At 38.5% G+C, this 20,673-nt stretch overlaps 1 protein-coding gene across 1 annotated transcript; it reads left to right on the top strand.

Annotated features, from left to right (window-relative positions):
- Positions 1-63: 63 nt before the first annotated feature.
- On the top strand, positions 64-20,007 carry NSUN2 (NOP2/Sun RNA methyltransferase 2). The gene is made up of 19 exons (XM_040078785.2): positions 64-156; positions 228-385; positions 540-644; positions 755-860; positions 1,462-1,533; positions 4,075-4,159; positions 4,961-5,153; positions 5,533-5,607; positions 6,709-6,839; positions 9,849-9,922; positions 12,920-13,050; positions 13,635-13,731; positions 14,847-15,022; positions 15,531-15,623; positions 16,009-16,144; positions 17,360-17,440; positions 17,669-17,807; positions 18,744-18,783; positions 19,442-20,007. The coding sequence occupies exons 1-19, from the start codon at positions 64-66 to the stop codon at positions 19,845-19,847; spliced, it is 2,391 nt and encodes a 796-aa protein (XP_039934719.1). The 3' UTR covers positions 19,848-20,007.
- Positions 20,008-20,673: the final 666 nt, after the last annotated feature.

The raw sequence follows: 20,673 nt of genomic DNA, 5'->3' as shown, positions 1-20,673 counted from the left end.
CGGGAGCGGCCGCTCTTCCTCACGGCGGGGCGGGTGGCGCGGCTCGGCCGCCGCCTGGCTGCCATGGGCCGCAGGGCGCGGGACCGCCGGCGGCAGCAGCAGCAGCAGCAGCGGCAGGAGCGGGGCGGCGGCGGCGGCGGCGGCGGGGACCAGGCGGTGAGAGCCGGGCCGGGGGAGGTGAAGCGGGGCAGGGAGCGCCGGGCTGACGGCGCGGCGCTTTTCTTCAGGGCTGGGCCGGCGGCTACCCCGAGATCGTGAAGGAGAACGAGCTGTTCGAGCGGTACTACCGGGAGCTGGGCATCGTGCCCGCCGGAGAGTGGGACGCGTTCATGGCGGCGCTGCGGGAGCCGCTGCCCGCCACGCTGCGCATCACCGGCTACCGCAGGTACGGGCTGGGGCTGCCGGAGCCACCCGGCACGGGGGGACGTGTCCCGCCCACGGCACGGGGGTGGATCTGCGCGATCTTTAAGGCTCCTTCCAACCCGAACCATCCTGTGATTTCTCCATCCGGTGTCCCTCCCGGTGTCTCTGGCATGCAGCCACGCCAAAGAGATTCTCCACTGCTTGAAGGAAAAGTACTTCCGAGAGCTGCAGGACCTGGAGGTGGATGGCCAAAAAGTCGAGATGCCGCAGTCGCTGAGCTGGTGAGTGATCTGGAGGCGGGATAAGGCATTCTGCATGTTCCCGGCTACCAGCCTGCCTCATCGGTCTCTTTCTTCTGCCTCTGTTCTTTTCCCATCTCTTTTTCCACCAGGTACCCTGAAGAGTTAGCCTGGCACACTAACTTGAGTAGAAAAATCTTACGCAAGTCCCCGCAACTGGAAAAGTTTCATCAGTTTCTGGTTAGCGAGACAGAATGTGTAAGTTTTGGATAGATCTTGATTTTTTTCGGGCATATCCACTTTATTGAAATACATTATGAAAGATGGAGACTCTACCTTTTCTTTCAGAAGCTGGGTAGCTCAGAAGAATCTGGATTTTGTGTTGCAGTTGGCAGTGATGCATCCAATGATTCTGTTGCATAACTGCAGCTACAAAAATTTGCCTAAACTAATGGTATTTTTGTTGTTGTTGTTTGGGGATGTAAAATGAGTCCCTGTAAAATAATCAGTTTCTGTTAGAAACCAAATGTTTAAATCTGGTAAAATGTGCGTGTATGTGCATGACAGCACTTAAGTGATGGATGTTTGTCACTCGATTTGAACCAGTTTCTCCTCTCTTTTGAGCAGAAACTACAGAATTAATACAGTTGGAGTAAATGTGCAATTTTTAGAAATTACAATTGGGTGAAATGCTGTGATTTTTTTTGCTAAATTCTAGCAGAATTTAATCCTAATTTTATAATTGTGTGTTTCTGACTGCTTTGTTATTTTACTACGTAGCTATTTAAAAGTTTTATTGCAAAAGAAATGTATTCTTTCATGGAATAAAAACAGATTTAATTTCTTTTTTCCTTTCAAGGGAAATATCAGTCGTCAGGAGGCTGTTAGTATGATCCCACCTCTGCTGCTTAATGTTAGCCCTCATCATAAGGTAAGTCTAGAGTATAATATGTACCAAAGTTTGTTCCCTGAAATTAGCTTAATTGGACTACAAATCACAAGAACAGTATCAAGGCTGATATACGGTTCTGTTTCATTTTAGTACATGTTATGCTTTCTGCACGTCATAAGCAACGCTTAACTAATGTTCAGATCACAAACACCCTATCAGAGGAACATCTGCTTTTTCAGCTGTGTGTAATGCCCTGCAAAAAGCACTTTGATTTTAGTCAGTTGCATAGTCTTTTTTTTTTCAAAGTATGACTGTGTTTAGCTGCATTTGAGTTATGTATTCTTGTTACAACCTGCTTTTAAAGTGAGGTGACTGTTTTTTACTTCCTCTCTCCCTGCGAACAGATGTAGTTTTCAAGATGCAAGTAACGATAAACAATATCCCCTACCTCGTAGATTTCACTCCTCTGTGCCTTTTGAAGAAGCTGAAAAGTTCTACTCTATAAATAAGCTGTTAAATGAAATATTTTGGGTGAGCTCAAACATGCTGTTGGTAGTGGCTAAACAGTATAGGGTGCTAACTTTAACTGAAGTGTGTAAGGAATGCCCATGGTATTTCCTACGGCACACCATAGGAATGAGGATACCTGGAAGCAAACTTTCCATTCTGACTTTGTGATGTTTTCATACTCTGTGCTGGTTTGCAGGCTGAATCTGTCAGGCGGCCTTACTCCTCTTAATTAAATTAATGAGCTAGTTGCCTTGCTATCTCAAGCAGCTACGTTGCGTTCTTCTTTCTTCAGTTTTCATGCTGTATCTCAAAATTTTATGTTTATCAAACGTCTTACATGTGTTTTAAAGAGTAGTTTGTACACAGTTGTTTTTATATTAACATTACTTAACATACATAACTTTTCACCATTTCTTCTCCTTCTTTCACCCCAACCCGGCTATGACTGTTTTATATAAGGCAAGGTCTTCTCATCTCTTTTGAGTGAATAGTAGATTGAAAATCTCCGTCCTGATGTGTCACAGGTGTATTTTGATTTTTGCCTGGAATTGAACAGATGGTGAACGCATTAATCTTAATGTAGAACACAAATTGTGGGGGTATTTTTGCACACACCTTACACTGTATATGCTAAGCTAGCAGTATATAGGCTTTACATTGAATGCTTAATTCGGGTGAGTATTGCAGCATTTTCCAGAAATGCCTGCAAGATTTCATAAATCAGACTAAGAATAGGTTCTTTATCCTCTCTTGTGCCAAAACAGCAAATGATGTAATGAAGCCCTGACTTGTCATTTAGGGCCTTTTATGGCCCTTAGTGCCTTAGCTTAGGAGCTGCTTGTTAGGACCAGACTTGCAGGTTACTTTCGCTTAACCGGCATGTTCTGTAGGTCATTTCTAACATGCTGATTCCATCTTCCACAAGGATAAAATTAATGATTGTCAAACCTCCCCATAGCTGTGTTCATTTTTAATCTTTTTTTCCCATTTAGTTTTCTCCACCATCAGTTTGCTGGGCAGTTTTAGAGTGTGTTTAGTCTTATATATTCTTCATTGTCTTTTGTGTTATCTGCAGAAGTAGAAAATAGTAGCATCACATCTCTTGATTTAAACAGCAGGTCTGATACTGTCAGGGTGTGTTTCGTGATGCGTTAGCGCTGTTGCATGGTAGCACTTGCCACATGCTCTCTGCAGCTCTCTATGTTTCTCTGTGGGCTGTCTTCTGGTTCAGTCTGGTTCATGCCAGGGGCTTGCATGAGGATCTGAGCAGATCATTCCTCTCCTTTATCCTGTTGCACGATCTTAGCTGATTTTTACTGGAGCCAGAGGTCCAGGAGATAGACATATGTTTCTGAAAATCTGTAACTAGGCAAGAGGAAAGACTCTATGCTTCCTTGCTTAAGAGAACAGTGTGAGACATCAGTTCTTTTGCTGTGAAAGTGACTCTACCGGTGACTCCCATCACAAGCCCAGTTAGTGATTAATTAGGAGGGAGAAATATGCTAGAATTTAGGTGTTGATGTCTCTGCTGTTGTATTCAGCTGCCCTGGGACAGTTCAAACACTTCCCAAGTGCTTCTTCCAAGATAAAGAAACAGGAGACATTTACTGCCCTGATTTTATGCATTAAAATGTAAATATGTGGGGAGGGAGAAGAATTAATTTTTATAAAATCTATATAAACTGCTGTCTCTGATTAATTTACTAATAGTTTAAAGTACTACTTACTCTTGAATGTAACTTTGTCATTAATATATGCGTATATATGTAAAGTTGCAGATAACTTCTGTTGGAATTGTTTGTGAACTGATAAAAGGATCGTGTCCCCAAATCTGTATTCAGGTTCCTCTTTTGAATTTTATTTCAGCTGATGTTTTGTTCCTTACAAACTGAAGTCCTTTTTATATTTTCAGTCTTCAAAGGTAAAGCATACAAAGAACAGGATTGTACTTGCTATTTTTTTCAAATTGGTGTTCAGAACAATCATAATTCTGCATATTCAAAACAGTAAATTTCTCAAGTACTGACAAAGTACAAGGCAGGACTCTTATAAACTTTCTTATGTTTATAGATTCTAGATATGTGTGCTGCTCCTGGATCTAAGACTGCACAGCTCATCGAAATGTTGCATGCAGACATGAATGTTCCTTTTCCCAGTAAGTCTGAAAAACGAAAAACTTGTGGCTTGGAATTTCTGCTTTTTCTTGTAGTAGATTGTTTTTAATGTTACAGATGAGTAACTGCATTTAAATGCATACTGAATTCCCCAAAGGGTTGTTATGTGAGTAAAGGTACCCATCTTTGATTTGAAACTTCATGGGCTTCCTTTGCTTGAAAAACAGACATGAATTATATGTATCATTACAGTTCAGGTTACAGTACATGTGATTAGAGCTTAATTTCTGTATATAAATCAGGTTTGCTTGGTAGATGGTGGCCCATGAGCCTCTGTGCTTTCGTGGTATCCTGCAAACACTGGATTAAGCTGCTTTAGACTTGAAGCAATTGTGATATTTATGGTTTTTGTAAGCTTAAGAATCTTTATTTTTTGTTAGATACTCAAAGAAAATACTACCCACTGACATTGTAAAGTTATAGAAAGTGTGGATTGTTTCTACATTGTACTAAAAATTTGCTGATGTAAAGATTGTCTTTGATGACAATGGGGTTTTTTTCTGTTTTAGAGGTTTTCCTTTGAAAAGTTGAAGGGCCCTTGGCTCTGTCTTACTGCCGCAGAATCGGAGCTAAAACTCCTGAGACTATGACACATCAGTTAACCTTCAACGTGCTTTAGGTTATTTTATGCTCAGTAAGGGCTCCCCTATGCATGAGCAGACTTTTAAGTAAAAATCTCTTTGTGAAAGGTTTACAGAACTTTCGAAGGTAAGGTAATAAACTATGTGAAATTATTTATCTGTTGAATATTAAAGCATTTTTCCACTGTTTTATGTTCCCAGATGGTTTTGTAATTGCCAATGATGTCGACAACAAGCGCTGCTATTTGCTGGTTCACCAGGCGAAGAGATTAAACAGTCCATGCATCATGGTGGTAAATCACGATGCCTCCAGCATTCCCAACCTACAAATAGATGTTGATGGAAGAAAAGAGATCCTCTTCTATGACAGGATTTTATGTGATGTCCCCTGCAGGTACCTTGCATGTAAACTTGAATGAATACAAGTGGATTTTACTGCTTTAAGTGCAGTGCTAAATTTTTTATGTTACTGAATTGTGCCTTTTGAGTAGGTTAGTGAGTTAGGATTTATAGTGAATTCTGAATGCCTTTTAAGTATGGGGATACAGAGTCAAGGTGAATTTTTTCATTCCAAGTGGTCCGTAAATTTGTTTAGTTGAAGGGCTTCAAATTTTGACCTTTTGTTCAGGACACTGAAATACAAAGACAGTGATGAAACAGAACAGTGTAGTTTTAAGGGAGAGGAACTGGCATTTTTGTGCCGCTGTAAACAACTTGGATATGGAATGAGTTTTACACACAAATAATACGAATGTGTTCAACCTCTGTTGTAGTGGAGATGGAACCATGAGGAAAAATATTGATGTGTGGAAGAAGTGGACAACACAAAACAGTTTGCAGCTCCATGGGTAAAAATGCTTATTGCATATCTGCACTTTCTTCATTTTTCTCTCCTTTTTCTATGTCTTTACATCTGCATGCATTCACATGTTAATATATGACAAAGTGGAGATTAAGAAGAGTAATTTTTCTCTCAAATCAAGAACTTAGTGCCATTGAGAGGAAGTATAGGGTTTCAGATGAGAGGAGGAAGCATGTGAATCTAAATTGCTTGTATTGTCACAAATATCTGACACAGAAATATTAATTGAATTTAATTTAGACAAGATGTCTAATAAAATGGAACAATTACTTGGTTGGGATTCTTAGAATTTAGGCAGGTAAAATAATCTTGGAAAATACAGTGAGTTGTAAAATTTAATAGTGATATTTTAAAGTCTTCAGGATTCTAGAGATCGTGCACAAATGGTTTCAGTTACCTGAGATGGATTTATGTAGACTGATGCTGAGTGAGTACTTAGCCTAATGCAGACACATGGTAAAATGTAGTGACTGAAACACATGGAAAAGCTCAGAACATTTTACCCCATATTTTTAACAAGCCTGGGGATGCACTGGTTTCTGTGACTCAGCTGACCTATGACTTTTTGGCAACTCATTCATTATTGCAGGTTTAATTTTAGTTGAAAGTATGCAGTTAGGGTCTAAGCTCATGATCCAGCTCAGTGATACCTTTCTCAGAAGGCCACTGCTAATTAAGCTGTGTTGTGCATAATATTTGTAATAGTCAGGCTGCTCCTCATTTTAACTGGATTTCTGAAAAGGGTCATGTTTTGGGGTGTTACTTTTCTAGTGTTGAGTAGTTCATAATAAAATTGATGGGGCTTTAGAAAGAACAAAATACAGAAAGTTTTGTTCAAAGTTATGCTGTGTTAGTGTTACTGTTTGACCTAATTGCTACTTTATTATAATAGGTGTTATTGTGAGCATGTCTGCAGTATAGACTGCACTAAGCTGACTCGATTGAGAGCTGACTATCATTTATGTACTGCTGACAGCTGTAGAACTCCCCAAGGGCTGGCTTAGTCCATGGAGAGTTGTGTGTCTGCTGTAAAGCTTTTTTTTGGGATCCTGAATGATAGCTGCCTAGACCAAGAGTGTTCTGTCAGATTGCAGTTGAGAATTGCAACCCGTGGTGTTGAACAGCTGGCAGAAGGCGGGAGAATGGTGTATTCCACGTGTTCCTTGAATCCCATCGAAAATGAAGCTGTGATCGCATCTCTGCTGGAAAAGAGTCAAGGTGAGAATGTGAGCTTGAACAGAGTGGGGAACTGGTTTTGTTTGTTTGTTTGTTTTTCCCCCCTCTGCTCAAAAAAGGATGTGTGTGTGGTGGTACTAGTGATAAGCTTAGTGTGGGTAATATGCTGCTAGTTTGCAAAACTATGGAAATTTTTTGGTACCGTAAGATTTCATTAATGTTGCTAAGAGCAGTCTTCTTAAATGGGTGTGAATCAGCTGCAAATACAAAACCTGAAGAGTTGTGTTACTTATACAGAAGACTCTTCTACAGATCAGTGGCATTCAGTCTGTTATCTGGCTCCCACTAACTGCTTCCGCTGGCTGGGGTCCATGTCTGACATCTATAATTCCTTTGGAAAACTCAGTGTGGAACGTTGCTGCTGTGCACTACAGGAGTAAAAAGCCTGCCGTTAATCAGTTAGGGCAAAGTAATTGTACACCAGTAGGTGGGAGCCACTGATACCTTTAGCATCCTTTGCCCCACATTTTGACATGCTTGGAATTTTAATGTGCTTAAACTCATGGGGGTTTTTTGCATTTTTGACTTGCATGTGAAGGCTGAGGTTACAAGAGGTAGAAAAACTGAGATGAGCTGGTAAGCTGTACTGCATCACTTTGGGATAGTAGAGTTCCATAGCCCATTTAGTAGCTGGTGTATACTGTTTTTTCTGAATCAATAACCAGAAATTTGGAAACATCTAATTGGATTTGGCATGAAAAGTTCTACAGTTCTACAGTTTTTAAAGCTGAGCCTTTTACAGAGCAGAAGCAGCTCTACTGCCCCCGGAGCTGCACTTACTCAGGAAGTTGGTAGCCTATTTTGTGTAATGTTTACTTTTGACTATTCTGGCCCCAAATTACACCTGAAATTTCATTGTCTTAGAAACAGCACTTTAGCTAAAGTACTTGCAGGTTAATTAGGAATTGACTGTGTAATTTTTACTCCCACTCTTCTGTGCACTGGGGCAGTCTCATCTTGTGCCCTGTGTGCAGTTTTGATCACTGCAGTGTAAGGAAGTCATTAAGCTATCAGAGAACATGCAAAGGCAGGCAACAAAGATGATAAAGGGTCTGCAGAAAAAACAGATGATGAGTGGCTGAGGTCACTTGTTCTGTTCAGCCTGGAGGAGACTGAGGGGAGACCTCATTGCAGTCTGCAACTTCCTTGTGAAGGGAAGAGGAGGGGCAGGTGACCACTGACAGGACCCATGAGAATAGCCTGAAGTTGTGTCAGGGGAGGTTTAGGTTGGATATGAAGCAGAAGTTTTTCATCCAGGGGGTGGTTGGGCCCTGGAACAGTGGTCACAGCACCAGCCTGACAGAGTTCAAGAAGTGTTTGGACAGTGCTCTCAGGCACATGGTGTGACTCTTGGGGTGTCATACACAGGGCCAGAGTTGGACCCGATGATCTTGGTAGGTCCCTTCCAACTCAGCTTATTCTGTGATTCTCTGAAAGGACATTTTTATTTAGAAGTAGTTTCTTTGGTAATCATAGGCACATTTCCAGTAAATTATAGTATGCTTGGCTTATTGAAGGCCATAGTAAGCCAGCATTAATTTTAACAGTGACAAGATTGGAAAGCATTAAGAACTAGTTGGGATAGGAACACAAAAGCAGTAGCATGTGGAGGCCAGCAATTGCAGCACCTGAGGGAAATCCAATACTTCGAAGGAAGGACTGGCTATGATGTTCGGATCTAGTCTTTGCCCGGTGGAGGTATTTTGAGGCATAGTTGGAGGCTGTGATGTGCCCCAGCAAGGAATGTTATCCTTTGAACTTGAGCACAGGTGTAGCTTAAGAAGGTAGTAAAGAGGTAGTTCAGTGGTCTCCAAGGGACATTGTACCTGAAGAACTAGTTCAGGTCTGTCCAGAAGGTTTGTTGGTAGTTTCTAGCGCAGTGTTACCTTGCTGCTTGTAAGGCAGGTAAGAGATTGCTTTCCTCTTAGGGATGAAGGAGTAGGGAGAAGGCCTTTTTGTACCATGTAGCAACTATTGGAAATTGTAGCACTTCTGACAAACTCTTCAGTGCCTGATCAGTCTGATGTAGGCTTGAGACATCAGCTCAAGTCATGCTGTAGGGAGGCAGGAGTGTATTCAAAGGGTGGATGCAAAATATCAGGTGTAATCACATTTGAGATGTCATTTTTGAATTTTTCTGTCAATTCATATATCTCCTTTTATTTAAAAGACTCGCTTAAGCTGTCACTGTGAGAGTAAACAGTTATAGTCATGTAGAACAGGTTGATAAATTATGTACAACATGAAGAAAAGCCTACCTGACTGTTATATAACCAAAGTATTCAGAATCACAGAAAAGCAATGTTAAAAGTTATTGTTTTCTAGGGAGATCACCTATTTAAACAGTAATTTTTTAGTCATTCCTTCTGGACTTTGAGCAGCTTGAAGCTTTTATTCAGTACATTAAGCTATATGCTGTTGATGTTTCTGATAGTAATTTGACATATTTTAGGCACATAGTCTTTTCTCATGTTAGTGTTAAACAGTTTGGAATTTTCCTTTCCATTTTAAAAATCAAATTTTCTTTCCTCTCACTGGAGTATATTGAGATTGTAAATCCTTGAAATAAGAATATCATAGGCATTTCAGAAGGCTTAGTTACACCAAAAGTTATTCCCTGAAAAATACTTAGTCAGTGTAGTAAATCCAAATGCTGAGTAAATGAGAATAAGAACTTCAGTGATTCCATTGCTCAGAACACTGATTTTTAATGATACAGGTTGTAGAGTATGACTCTGCAGCTGCTACAAAAATATCTAACCGTTATATTTTGGCTAATTTATAGGTTGCATGTTATGTAGTTATTATTAACAGCTCTTCTTTGTTAATGTAAGTGGTAGAGGTTGTATAGCATTTTATTTCTTGAATATTTTAAAAAGTACTATTCCTAAAATGGCTTAAAACATTAAAGAAAACTATGTTTGTAAAACTTAATTGGCAACATAACTCTTCAATTCTGTTTTTAAAATGTTTATCTTCTTGGGAATTCAGGTGCCTTAGAACTTGCTGATGTCTCTTCTGAATTACCAGGTTTGAAGAGGATGCCAGGAATTACAAAATGGAAGGTATTTAACCTGGTATTTCTGTGAAGTTCTTGGTCTGTGATAGAGAGTTAAATTAGGGGAATTCTAAAGTGTAACATTTCACAACATTAGGTTGAGCTGCATTAATGCAGTGATTTGATGTTTAAGGGAGAGAGCTAAGCTGAAAGTCTTGGCGAGGGTAAATTCTTTTTTCCTCATCTGCTCTCCCCTTACCTCTAGGTTTCTTTCCTCTGTCTCCTATACTTTCTTTCTGTAATTCCCTATTCTGTTGTGGGTGTTGTGGGTATTGTGGCCTGTAGATGGCAATATAATTTCATCCACTTTTAACGTTAGCCATCCATCTCTGTCTTCAGGGTCTGTGAATGTTAGATTCTGCTGTTCTTCAGCTGGTCCATTTTACTTCATTTGGAAGTAAAAGCTGTGAAACTGTTTCTGCAGATGAGCTATAAAGCTTGTAGTGATGTGACTAATCCTAGAATATTAATAGAATTCTGAATTTTCTTCTAGGCCTTAAATGATTTCACTTCTGGAAACAAGCTAATAGGGAGGGGCAAAAACTTCAAAGCTGCTTCAGCTTCTTGTCAAGAAAAGTAGAAGGCCATCCTAGTAGTGGGGAAAGAAGCTGATTAAATTTTAGTTATGAGTGTGTGCCTTTGCAACGCCATTGGGTTTTCTGTCTTACCATCTCACTAGTATCTTGCAATGGCAGACAGGTTTATGCCTGTGTACAGGCTAATGAACAAGATGCAGGGAATAAAGATTTATGTTCTGGTACTGGAAATCCAGCTTAGAAACTAACCGATTTCTTTCTTATAGTTCCTAAAGTTTACATTGTATGCTTGTACCTGAAAAATAAATGTAAAATGCATAACTGTGGCTCTGTGATCTTAATTTTACCTTATTTTGGTACTCCATAAAGCCACTATATATATAATGATCACTAAGGGTATATTCTATTCCCTGTAGCATCTAATTCTCTGTTTGCAGTTGAAATATAACTCTCCTTAACAGGTTTTAAAAACTGGTCTGATAAAATGTGTTAAAGGTTTGCCAGAGTTTTTTCAGACTTGATTTGCTGCTGCTGTATATTTCCATGCCCCACTGGCTAGCATGTCACTGTGTATCTATTTGCTTACTTTGGTGCTGTTTTTACTTGGTGTAGTCTTTTGTTCCATGGTGCAGCATTTGTTTTCTGGGAGATCTGTGACTGACTACATTGAATATTGATGAACATCAGTTGACTGTAAATCTCTGGAAACAGCAAAAACAGAGATAAGGTTTTGTTCAAGAGACACTTGGGTGCTTGGAAATAGCATTCAGTACTCCCTCCTTAAGCTAGATGATGAGTGAACTCCAGTGAATTATTTTTGGCGTGAAGGAAGAAACCTTCTTAACTCCAGATTTGGTCTGTTCTGTTCCTGCAATACTTACTCTTCCTTCTGCTCTAACAGGTGGTCAGTAAAATGTGCAGTAGAGAAGAGTTCAGCATGTTCTTTGGTGCTTTGTCATTCTAACAGTCACACCAGCTTACCAATTTGGCTGGTAAACCAAAACTGAACAGCACAGAACTGCTAGGCAGTTTTTCTGGTAAAGCAAAAATAGTTCTAGATTTTTTTAGACATTGGTTATTTATCACTCCTGTTGTTGGTTTTTCTCAAGCTTGAGTCGTGACTTCCAAAGAAAATCAGTTCAGAAGTACAGTCTGTCTTGTCTCCATCCTAGCACTATGAAATGTAGCATATTTTGACTTCAAATACTAATTCTGTAAGTACAGTAATTTTTATTTCAGGACATGTGGAAAGGCACAAGGTGGGATCTGATCAGTGGCTGAGAAGTGCCAGACTTCATGATGCTGAAATCTGCGTTCCAAAGTTCTCAGTGAAATTGTAGTCCAGATAAATGTTACATTTCAGTTTCCACTAGAGCACTTGATTAAACTTGGAAGACAATCACAGTGAGATGCATGAAAGTCCTTCATCATACTTGCCAGTCCTGAAGTCACCATCACTGCAACTGCTTTGCTTTGTTGCCTTAACAACAAAAATGGGCCTTCATCTCAGTGATGAATTTCATGCGTTTGCCCTGTGCATCCCCATTTGGGACCCTTCTTACGGCAGCATCCAGTACAAAACCAAGCATCTAGGACTCTGAAGACAAATTTTCCCTGACTTATTTTTTCGCCTTGGTATCTTTGCTTGAAGAGCATTCTGAATTCCTTCCTGTAAGATTTGTGGCTCTAACCTTCTGCTTGTATCTTAAGAGTCCATCAAAAGCTTTGACCCTTAGCCAGACTGAGGTGATGTTATGTCTACACAGTGTCATAGACCAGATCTGTAGATATGTTCTGAGTTCTAAGTAAAGGTACAGATGCTACAGAATTCGTGGGGACATGGGTCTTCAGCAACTTTTGCACTTCAACAAAAGCATCTGTCAGTGACTTGTTTATGCCTGTGTCATGTAGCTTTCTGCCTACCAAGCTGTTGTGTTGCACTCTTGCCTATTTCTTATGTAATGAAATTGAGATTCTTCAGTTCTGATCTTTACTAGACTGAAGTAGCTCTTTTCCTTTGTATACTACTGCTTGGAAGCTGCCTATAACACAGTGTTTCACAGCTAGTCTCAGGGAAAAAAAGGAGTAGTGTATCTTAAATCTGATGGCTCATCTATCTTATATATTTCACCACTGTTCTTCTACTGGATTTTGGTGGTTCACATGTTTTAGCAGGTTAACAAAGGTCTTTGTAGTTGATTCAGCACCAATCTGCACTTTGACGGTATGCTTTTTTTTCTTTGAAGCATATAAAGTGGAGCAAAGAGCTGCAGCTGTCAAGAATCTCCTACTCTGAAGTGCACACATACAATGCACAAAGAAACAATACACTTTAAAGAACTTAATTTTCTTTACCAGAAAATAACTTCTCTATTTGGTGTCCGAGCTTTGATTTGCAAGTATTTTAATTAAAACTTGTAAAATGGTGACCTATATTCTTCACTGAATTTATATTTACCCCTTTGAAGGTGATGCTGAAAGATGGACAGTGGTTTGAGGAGTGGAAAGATGTGCCTTCAAACAGACAAACACAAATACGTCCTACTATGTTTCCTGTGAAAGACGAAGAGAAGCTGAAGACAATGAATCTGGAGCGCTGGTAAGTTTTGTCAGAGTAGATCTTATGAAGATTTGATGTAACGTGTGGTGGTTCTAATTGTGACCAGATTATAATTAGGTCAGATTAGGAGTGTGTATAGGTTGGAGTATATTTTCATTGCTTCATATGTAATGGCAGTGCACAATATTTAAGCTCCAGTGAATCAGGAGAAATTATTGCAAGTTGCATAAGAGGAATAAGTACTCACAAGAAAAGGTCAGAGTCTTTGTAGCCAACAGAGATAAACAGTCAAAATTACTGAAAATGTACGTAAAACTTCAACTTATTAATAGTGTGATTTACTTGCTTTTAAAGGCTTTCCATAGCTATTCTAAAAATATTGTTTAGAAGTGAGTCATTAAAGCTTGAATGTGAACAGTGAATGAATGTGTTGCATTGATGCAAGTAATTTTGCCAGAATGCTCTATTTAGATCCTGTTTCTAGTTTGATAAATTAAACCTACACAATCCTACTAGGAACTTACCTTGTCCTGAAAGTAAATATAAATGTTGGCCTTTTAGTATTTTGTGATTCTGAATCCAGCTATGAATGTGCTGCAACATTTTTTTTCTTTTCTCTCTAGTCTTAGGATATTGCCACATCACCAGAACACAGGTGGCTTCTTTGTGGCTGTCTTAATAAAAAAGTCTCCAATGCCATGGAATAAACGTCAGCCTAAGGTAACTGCTTTTAAATTATCTAAAATGTCAATTACTAATAATGTTTCAGGATTTTTTTTAAAGTTTGCGCATAATGGAAAACATGCTATATCTGTTCTGTATCTGCCCTTCAGTTCAGTCTGTCAATTAAATTACTAAATCCATGAAGTACTTAAGAAAAAGAAGTGACAACTGTTAATATAGGAAAGGGAAAAAAAAAAAAAAAAAAGGGGATTTTGAAATGGTAGTAAAATAACAAGATAAACCTTTACCCTAAAATTAAGGCTTTGAAAGAATTACAGAAGCATATTGTATTGGATAGCTAAAGCTGTCACTTCCTTCAGCTGTGTGTGGTCCCCTGCTAAAAGGCTTTTTTCTGCTGTGCTGTAAGCTAATTCTGATGTCAGTTTATCTTTGTGGCTGGTTGCTTAGGAGTGATTCACTAGCAGATTAGCAGATCAGCATTACGGGGAATGGATGTAAAACTGTTTGGAGCAGCAGCTTCAGCCATCTGACTTTAATCCATTTGTTGTCAATTGTCTTTAAAATCCTGTCAACAGGATTTTAAGTTGATGTGATTTATTTGATCTCTTAGATTGTTGTGTCTGTGAGAAGAATTTCTTGTGTGAATCCCTGTTAGGTGTTTATTTGATTTGCTTCATTAGAACAACTTAAGAGTAAAATATATGGGGCAATAGGGAAGAGGCTTTTATTCAGAAGCAAGCACCTTCCAAATAGCTTATGCTGTTCTAAGTTAAACATCATACAGAATGTGTATGACTCTTACAGAAGGTGTGCAGCAGCAGGTTGCATGTGTCACTTTGAGTGCCATGAGGAAAACAGCAGATCCTGTTTTAAAACAGTAGTCTCTGAGTGCTTGAACCTGATTTTGTAGATGGTACAAAACAGCTTTCTTGGACAATTGGTATGAAACTGTCCAGATCAGTACTAGAGGTAAATGCAATTTATAGTGGTATCTTGATCTAGTAATCAGATTAACTCCCTGAATGGATCCGTTTAAGCGCTTGCATACAAATTGACAAGAATTAAGCACATACAAAGAGAGAACATAGGTGCCTTCTGTTACAAGTTGGATACTGCTTTTCTTTTTTTGAAAATACTGTAATTTGAAACAGGTTCATCAGAAATTACCACAAAGAACAGGAGATACTGAAGTGACAGCAGCTAATTCAGGTAATGGTTCTGACTGTATTTTTGGAGAACCAACACTTGCTGAAAATGAAGAGTCTAAGAAAATGCAAGAATTGCAGAATTTGGACACTGAGCAGAGTAAAAAGGAAGGAGTGTGCGGGTAAGGACCACATCTAAGTATTTGTCCTGTGACAGCTCCGCAATTGCTGAGTATTTTGTAGTTCCTTTGTAATTTTGAAGTCGATCAAGAAAAATTAATGAATTCATTCAGTTGCCTTGCATTTCCATTTTTTCTGTCTTATCTATGTTTCATTCAGCAAGTTTGGAAAGCAGCCAGTTTTCTTATTAGCATTTGTTAAGTCTTTTAATACTTTCTTCTCTGTTTAAGAAAAAAAATACTTTTGGAAGGTCTGTATTGCCTTCACAATCATTCCATCAGAAATCTCTGTTTACTTGTTTTTGTGAACTCTTTCTCAAAGCACTGCTTCACTTCCTTATTTAAGCTAGTTAAATTGTGTATAGTATTAGTGAAGCACAAGAAAATGCCAGTATTCTGTTTGGCATACTGTTGTTAAAATAAACCAAGTGTTGACGAAATGAGCTGAATATACTTATTTTAAAGCAAGTACTTTTAGTGAATTGACAATGCAATGTTATTTCCTTTTTAGACCACCACCATCTAAAAAAATGAAGTTGTTTGGATTTAAAGAAGACCCTTTTGTGTTTCTCCCTGAAGATGATCCATTGTTCCTCCCTATACAGTAAGAAAAAAGATGTTTCTGTTTTGGCAGTAAGATTCCTATTAGTACAGGGATGTTAGTAGTTCAAATTCAGTTCATTACAGAAGATGGGTCTCGTTGGTCTTGTATAATGACTTTTGCCTGACTTTGCACCAGAGCCTCCTCTCCTCAACATTGAAATGAAAATAGCCAACTAGAGTTTGCACTGGCAATTTTCCAGTGTGTCTCAGGGTCTATAACAGCTTGTCTTTTCTGATGTCATGCAGCTTAGAAAGTCTAATCTTTGTGTTCTGAAGCCAAAGTACTAAGTGTTTGCAGAGATAGCTGGAGGAAATGGTCTAAACCATGCATTTTGAGTATGTGATTTTTATTGCTTGGTTAATCAAAACAAGTATTATGGCCACAGGAAGTTTTACGCATTGGACCCATCATTTCCCAAGATGAATTTACTGACTCGAACTCAAGAAGGAAAAAAGAGGCAGCTGTACATGGTTTCTAAGGAGATAAGGAATGTGCTTCTGAACAATAGTGAGAAGATGAAGGTATGGTTCATAAGCATCAGTGTATATCTCCTTGAACTTGCCAAGTGTACTGTTTACACAGAGGATTAGCCCTCTGACAGGCTTTTATTTTTTTTAAGTCTGGATTAATGTTTTCCTCTCTGTCCCTCCTGTGTTAGAGATGAAAAGTTGACTCTGAGAGGTAAGTAAGAGTCTCTGAGATGAAAATCAGTACATTTTTGGTGGATGAAAGAGAACTTAAAAGTAGAGAGAGGGAATATATAACTGCTCTGTGTGTGCCAGCATTTTTATGTAGTTTTCAGGTAACTTTACAAGTTTACATTGATGATGTTGTATTTATTACCCCCTTAATCATAGAACTATTAGGAGCTTTGAAAGCCAACCAAAAAGCTGAATTATTTACTGGCTGTGTTACATAGGGACATTGTTTCAAATTTTAACAGTTAAACATTTTGAAAGTTCATTAAGCTGAGTGATAATAGGATAATAAGTAGTTTTTGTGAATTAGAGGGATTTTGGTTTGTTTGTTTTTATGATTCCCTGTGGAAGATGTCTTGCAAACGCTAAAGATTTGTCTAAAAAGTCATTTTGTAATTTAGGTTGGAATGAGGTTATCTAGTCTAGCTTCGTTCCTACATCAAACAGAGCTGACTTCAAAGCTAGATCAGATACATTCTGGGGCCTCGTCCTGTCAAATCTTGAACATTTTTGAGGATATTCAGTACATCTTTGCAACAGATCTTTGAGATGGATAAACAGTTATTCTTTTTTATCCCCTATGCAGGAAATTGCTACATAATTGACAAAATTTTAAGCAACTGGGGCATTATATTAGTTTGTGAGACTTGGAGTACCGCAAAAGATAGTGTCCAAATAGTAATCACTTGCACATTTTTGAAATCCTGTCCTTGATTGACTTTCCCAGAATCACACAGAAAATTCTTACTCAAACTAAAATTAATATTTGATACTAGTAGTTTGTTGCCGTCTTTTTAAAACTGCCACTTCCTTACACTGTTCAGATCTCAATATGGAAAGGAGTAAAAGGCATTTTCTGTTGAGGCAGTGCCACATTTTTATAGCAAGAGTTTCTTCTTCCCTTGAATGAATTTTCACATTAATTCAGTGTCCAGTGCAAATGAACTTTTAGTTGAACAGTTGAGGAAAAAATAAGTTCAGAGTGGTAATTTAGAATGTATGCTCCCTCCTGATGCTTACTGGCTTTGCTATTTGCAGGTTATCAACACAGGGATAAAAGTCTGGTCTCGCAACAGCGATGGTGAACAGTTTGGATGTGCATTCAGATTAGCACAAGAGGTAATTGCATAGCATTGTGTTTTCCAAGGAGGTACTGTGGTGTCCTTGAGAGCCTATAAGACAGCTGGCATTAACTTTGTCAGATTAATGGTAATTTACATTTTCGGTGTGGTTTAAAATGTGAAAATTGTTTCCTGGTATTAGGTAAAGTGCATACTGCTTTTAATATTTTTTCATTCAGGAATCAGTGGTTAAATGTTGAGATAATTGTCTTTATTTATTAAACAGGGAATTTATACCCTGTACCCATTCATTCATGCAAGGATTGTAAATGTCTGCATAGAAGATGTCAAAATTCTACTAACCCAGGAAAATCCGTTCTTAAGCAAATTCAGCAGTGAAACCCAGAAGAAAGTCAAAGATATGGGTAAGCCTGCTAATTTTGCTGTCACAAAATTATTTTTATACTTTGCAAAGAAGGTTGTGGAAATCCTGATAAACTGTGTCTGCTAAAAAATTTGACTAAATTTGTCTTAAATATACTTGTTAGGTAAGTAAGCATTACTGTAAGCCAGTGTGCTGCTAGAAATTGTAGTCCTTTCTGATTGCAGCCTCTAAGGTTTTTGAGCTTTAGAGAACAGAAGAGTTGCCATACTTATGACTTCTGCAAAGTAGTGCTGTGAGGCAGCATTTAAAATATCTGATGAACAAAGATGTTATATACGCTTCTTCTGGTTTTTCTGCCTGTTAGTGCTCCAGCTGAAACTGTTTATCATCTGCAATTGCTTGTCATGACCTTATGTATCAAATATAGTTACTCAGATTTGATTTTCTTAAATATGGGGAGCGATGTCTACTCGTATTAAACTTTTATTTCCTCTACACTGGATGCTTCAAGATAGGAAAATTGGTTTTCAGCCTTTTGTTATTGTTTTATTTCCAATTCATTGCTGATCCTTGTACTTCTGTTTTTGATGAGACAAAATGGGAAGGAAAAAATGTTCTGAAGTTTGGTCTGGCATACTCTTAAATTCATTTTAATTAAGTAAAAGTTCCTTACTAGATTCACTGAGTTAGTTAATCCAGTGTGTGGATTTTGTATTTTGATTTGTTTGTTAGGGATTTTGGAGGAGCACATGTTGGCAATTGCTTCTGTAACTATATAAATACTTCGGTTTGAAAAAAAAAGAAAATAAAATCTGGTATTGTCTATAGTTCAGTGTACTGATGTAGATAACTGCTGACCATGTCATGCTCTGTATTTGTCTAAAAATTTGTTTTCTTGAACATTTTCAGATTACAGTCATTGTATCAATGTACCAAGTAACACATCTGTTTTGTTTTTGTTCCCTCTTCCCTGTAGCCATGGGAAGTATAGTTCTGAAGTACGACCCAGACCCTGAGTAAGTAGATGTGTTGCTTTCCATTTGTGCACTTCTAAGACCCAAACAAGAATGTATTTTCACTCAGCAAAAAACAGAAGTAGAGGCAGAGATGCAGAGAGGGAAACAGTAAAGCCATATAGAATACAGAGAATAAGACTGGGAAGGAAGCTGTCTTGTCTATGAATTCTTGAAAGAAGTTTAGAATTTAGCTTCATAAAGGAGAGCTGGTAGTTGTGCTAGAAATCAACAGATCACTGCTGTGATTTATTTGTTTGCTTTCCTGTAAAGTCCAGCATTTGGAATGGAAAAAGTTACTTTTTATTGTTCCTTTTTGTGGATAAAGTAACTTTCGTTGACAAAACTTGAAAACTTTCTAAGTGTAAACTTTCATTTTGCTATTCCTTCTGTTAGTTTTTGTACAAACCAGAGCCAGAAAATTATTTTGCTTGTTGCAAAAACTTAATAGCATTGTGTTCTGGGGTTTTCAGCCTCCTTGCTTGCTTGTAGACAAGCAAGTGTCTGTGTACGGGTTGAAGTTAAAAACAGTGGACTTTCATCTTCTGTGAATAGTTAAAAAATGCATTCAGTGTTAGAACTGCATTGGTGTATGGCTATAAAATGAAGTTTTGAAGATGAGCTTTCTCGTAATTGACTCAACTTAACTGCTTGTTTGTAGAAAACCTCATGATCTTCAGTGTCCAATAGTGCTGTGTGGTTGGCAAGGGAAAACGTCGCTGCGTGCCTTTGTGCCCAAGAATGAGAGACTTCATTACCTGAGGATGATGGGAGTTGAAGTGTTTAAAGCAAAGAGGAAAGAGGAGGAATTGGAAAACAAAACTGAGGAAGAAGTTCAACGCAGACTGGTGCAAACAGAGGAACGAATGGATGTGGAAGATAAAGAACATGATTCAGTCACAAAAATGGAAGCAGAAATAGGTGAAGAGTCTTCCCAGAGTCCTGTGGAAAGCAGTGCTATGGAAATAGAAAATAAAATTGAGGATTTAGATCAGTCTAGTAAAAATGCCAACACTCATGTAAGCCAGGAAGGCAAAGACACGGATGCGAGTAATGTGAAAGATTAGGTTTCTTTCTGTATTGCTTGGCAGCTTCCATGAGGCTCACATCCAGACTTTTGCTTTTAGCATGAAGCTGTATTTTAAAATTTGGTTGGAATGGGATGTTCCTCTTTTAAAGTTTCAACTATTTTATATTTTAAATGAAAGCTATAAAGAGATTTCTCTTCAAGTGTGTCTTCTTTTCACCATTTAAAACTCCTTTTTATTGGTGGGTTTGTGAGTCTGTTGCTGGCAACAGACCAGGCACCAGTAAAATCTAAAGCCTGTATTTTTAATGGAACAGGGGTATGCACAAATGCACTGCACATGTGTAACTGGTCAAAAGTTCCTTCAAAACAAAAACCTGAGGTTCCAATCAAAGCACATAGATTCCAAAAACATTTTTTCTCCTATGACTGTTTACCCCTCCTACCACTATTGGTTACAGTTGATAACTGCAGTTTCTTTAAAAGGGTAAGAGAGTTGGTATCCATACAAGTGCACATATAGGATATCTGACTGACAACCTGGTGAATGGTTATTCAAAAGAAAACCATGTCCAGCATCCTGGGAAAAAAATGCAGAATGCACTTTACCAGTGACTGATGTCTGAGGTTCCTCTTCATAGTCATTAATTGCCTGACAGACCCAGCTAGATCTTCAGGTGTGCTGAGTGTGCCTCAGACTCCTGTTTGGAAATGTGCCTGGGAAGAGTCTGTGACTGTCATTCAAATCTGCTGCGGTCATCTGTTCCTCTGTCAGTTCTTCAAATGGGAGTCATCTCTAATTTTTGTTAGATAACTTGTTTATAGCTGAAATAATAGTTAAAAGCATGGTGGTATGTATGTTGTTG

This window comes from Hirundo rustica, chromosome 1 (genome assembly GCF_015227805.2).
Source record: "Hirundo rustica isolate bHirRus1 chromosome 1, bHirRus1.pri.v3, whole genome shotgun sequence".
NCBI classification, from domain to species: domain Eukaryota; kingdom Metazoa; phylum Chordata; class Aves; order Passeriformes; family Hirundinidae; genus Hirundo; species Hirundo rustica.
This window is presented reverse-complemented; position numbering and strand designations above follow the sequence as displayed.

What these genes read in the sequence shown, in the direction of transcription:
- NSUN2 (XM_040078785.2), top strand. Translation starts at nt 64, where the DNA reads ATGGGCCGCAGGGCGCGGGACCGCCGGCGGCAGCAGCAGCAGCAGCAG. An exon ending in CGCATCACCGGCTACCGCAG is followed by an intron (nt 386 to 539) that starts GTACGGGCTGGG and finishes TCTGGCATGCAG; the next exon opens with CCACGCCAAAGAGATTCTCC. An exon ending in ATGTTAGCCCTCATCATAAG is followed by an intron (nt 1,534 to 4,074) that starts GTAAGTCTAGAG and finishes TTATGTTTATAG; the next exon opens with ATTCTAGATATGTGTGCTGC.